The sequence below is a fragment of the Apaloderma vittatum genome, unplaced genomic scaffold, assembly GCF_000703405.1.
Source record: "Apaloderma vittatum isolate BGI_N311 unplaced genomic scaffold, ASM70340v1 scaffold26683, whole genome shotgun sequence".
Lineage (NCBI taxonomy): Eukaryota > Metazoa > Chordata > Aves > Trogoniformes > Trogonidae > Apaloderma > Apaloderma vittatum.
In genome coordinates this window covers 642-3,678 of record NW_009709034.1, presented here as the reverse complement: position 1 = coordinate 3,678, position 3,037 = coordinate 642, and the positions used below count along the sequence as shown (strand labels likewise).

At 61.9% G+C, this 3,037-nt stretch overlaps 1 protein-coding gene across 1 annotated transcript in view; it reads left to right on the top strand.

The window, feature by feature from the left end:
* Positions 1-3,037, top strand: part of PTPRN (protein tyrosine phosphatase, receptor type, N) — a gene marked incomplete at its 3' end in the record, with an annotated part of 8,737 nt that overhangs the window by 5,095 nt on the left and 605 nt on the right. The window contains exons 10-16 of the mRNA XM_009866782.1: positions 663-875; positions 1,004-1,213; positions 1,304-1,451; positions 1,598-1,671; positions 1,954-2,031; positions 2,148-2,267; positions 2,384-2,550. Of these exons, the coding sequence (XP_009865084.1) occupies positions 663-875; positions 1,004-1,213; positions 1,304-1,451; positions 1,598-1,671; positions 1,954-2,031; positions 2,148-2,267; positions 2,384-2,550 (1,010 nt within the window). The remainder of the gene's footprint in view (positions 1-662; positions 876-1,003; positions 1,214-1,303; positions 1,452-1,597; positions 1,672-1,953; positions 2,032-2,147; positions 2,268-2,383; positions 2,551-3,037) is intronic.

Sequence of the window (3,037 nt, the reverse complement as noted above, 5' to 3'; positions counted from 1 at the left end):
TGCCCGAGCGGAGGGGGGGGAGGGGGGGCCCCTCCCCCCCAGCCACTGCGGCTAGAATGGCACCAGCCCTCTGACAGTGCTGGCACATCACCCCTATGTCCTGCTGTGGAGTGGTGGCTGCAGGAGAAAGCCAGCCCCATTTGGGGAAGCCCTTTGGAAGCAGTGGTTGCTGCCCTGGACCCAGCCCTGCAGTAGCCCATCGTTTGCTATTAACCCCTCGGGCTAAATCCTTCCCTCACTGATCTCCAGCTGGGCAGGAGCTCATTGAACCCAAATTCCATGGGGCTACTGCCTGCCCTGGAGGGGAGCAGCCCACGTTGGAACTGCACTGGGGAGCAGCCCTGGGTGCTGGGAGCAGCAGACTGTGTCTGCCTGGGCTTGGGCAGGCTCTGTCCCCCCTCCAGCCCCAGGAAAACCAGGGTGAGCAATGCCCCATGTGACACACAGGTGAGTGCACTGTGCCTCACCTCAGTGACATCCAGCACCCCAAGTGACACCAGCTCTGCCCTAGCTGAGGGTGTTGGAGGAATCAAGACAATACCAAGTGCCCTAGCTCTGTTTTAGCCTCCAGCAATCCCAAATGAGGTGCGGAATGGGGTTTCTGAACCCCCCAGTCTCATGCAGATGCACCCTGCTTAACCCTTGCTTGGTTCTACCCCCAGCGAAACGAGGCTGCTGCCTACTCGCACCCATCCCGCTTCGGGGACAGCTTCCACTCGGTGCTGCTGACCTTCATCGCGCTGGCCTGCGTGGCGGGCATCACCATCGCGGCTGCCGCAGTCTTCTGCCTCCGGCGCCATGCCAAGCAGCGGGAGAAGGAGCGCCTGGCCGCCCTGGGGCCCGAGGGGGCTGCTGACACCACATTTGAGTACCAGGTAGGACCCCACAAGGTGTGGGACCCTGCAGGATGCGGCACCGCTGCATCAATATCACTTGGGGTGCTCGGGGCTGTCCTACAGCAGCACTGTGACTGAGGGGCAGGGCTCTTGCTGGGGTCCTCCAGGAGCTGTGCCGCCAGCATATGGCTGCCAAGTCTCTCTTTGGCCGTGCCGAGGCACCGGCGGCTCCGGCGGAGACCTCACGGGTCAGCAGCGTCTCGTCCCAGTTCAGCGACGCCCCACAGCCCAGCCCCAGCTCCCACAGCAGCACACCCTCCTGGTGCGAGGAGCCTGTCCAATCCAACATGGACATATCCACTGGACACATGATTCTGGTGAGCTGGCCTGGCAGGGTGGCAGCCCCACTCCTGGCCCTCCACGTACCCTTCCCAGCTTCTGGACTGACCCTCACCCCTCTGTCCCAGGCCTATATGGAAGACCACCTCCGCAACCGGGACCGGCTGGCCAAGGAGTGGCAGGCTCTCTGCGCTTACCAGGCTGAGCCCAGCGTCTGCTCCATTGCCCAGAGCGAAGCCAACCTTAAGAAGAATCGCAACCCTGACTACGTGCCCTGTGAGCGTCCTGGCTGTCCTGCTTCAGGGACTGGGTCCCAGAGGGCTGCGGGGCGCGGGGATGCTTGGGTCATGGCGGGCTATGGTGCAGACTTGCCTCTAGCTCTGCCAGGCATTCACCATGTCCCCTGGCCTCCGTTTCCCCAGATGACCACATGCGGATCAAGCTGAAAGCCGAGAGCAACCCGTCCCGCAGCGACTTCATCAACGCCAGTCCAATTGTGAGTGATCACCAAGGGCTCCTGCCCTGCCTCTCCACTCCATGATATGCTCATCCCAGGCCAGGATCCCACTCTAGGACAGAGCAGGACTGAATGCACATCCCTGTGGGCTATAGATGCAATCAATGTGCTTGCTTTGTTGCCCAGATGTGGTTAAAACCCCTTTCCCTCCTGGCTGTGGCACCTGCAAGCTCCCTCCCCAGCCCTCCCATCATCCCCGAAGTATCCTCCTGCTCCTCCCAGTGACACCCATGCAGTCTGACAGCCCCTTTCCCACTCCAGATCGAGCACGACCCGCGGATGCCAGCCTACATCGCCACGCAGGGACCCCTGTCCCACACAATTGCTGACTTCTGGCAGGTGAGTGTCACCCGGCTGTGACCATCAGGCTCCCTCTGGGTGCTGCCCACCAGATGGGTCACAGCGGCTGTCTGGGCTGTCACCCAGCAGTGACACTCCCCATGCCTTTCCCGCAGATGGTGTGGGAGCACGGCTGCACTGTCATTGTCATGCTGAGCCCACTGGCTGAGGACAGTGTCAAGCAGTGTGACCGCTACTGGCCGGACGAAGGCTCCTCTCTCTACCACATCTACGAGGCAAGTGTTGCTGGTAGCCCAGGGCAAAGAGCATCCTCCAGCCTTTGTGCCCCCCCTGCTCCAAGCGCAGCCCCCCTACCCACTGCTGACGCCCACTGGCTGCCTCTCTCGGGCAGGTGAACCTGGTGTCGGAGCACATCTGGTGCGAGGATTTCCTGGTGCGCAGCTTCTACCTGAAGAATGTGCAATCGCAAGAGACACGCACCCTCACGCAGTTCCACTTTCTCAGCTGGCCGGCCGAGGGCATCCCTGCCACCACCCGGCCCCTCCTTGACTTCCGCAGGTGAGCGTCCTCCCAGCACTGTGCCAGCCCACTGGAGACCCGGCGGTGGGCCCCACGGCAGGGAACTTTTAGGCAAGGACATCACTGCCGGTGTGAGGAGGGTCAGGGCTGTGGCATGGACCGGCTCGGGGAAGGACAGGGGGCTTTGGTGCAGGGGGAGGAGAACCAGGTTCTGGCTGGCTTGGGATGAGAGCTTGGTAGGCAAGAAGCATCCAGCTGAGGTTGCCAGGGTTTTCTAGCCTTCATAAGAAGTATGGGAAAGTGCTCTTCCCTGAAGCTGGCATGGGAGACAGCACTGCCTGGCCCTTTCCCCAGTCAAGGATGCAAGAAGAAACTGCTGGAGTCATCCTTGAGCAGCTGTAACCATTGCTCCCCATGCCTTAGAGCCAGCAGCGGGTCCCCACCTAGCCCAGGAAGAGGGCTGTAGGGCTGGGACTGCTCCCACAAGGTTTGCAGGCAGCACCTGCTGGGGTCTTGGGGTCTGTGG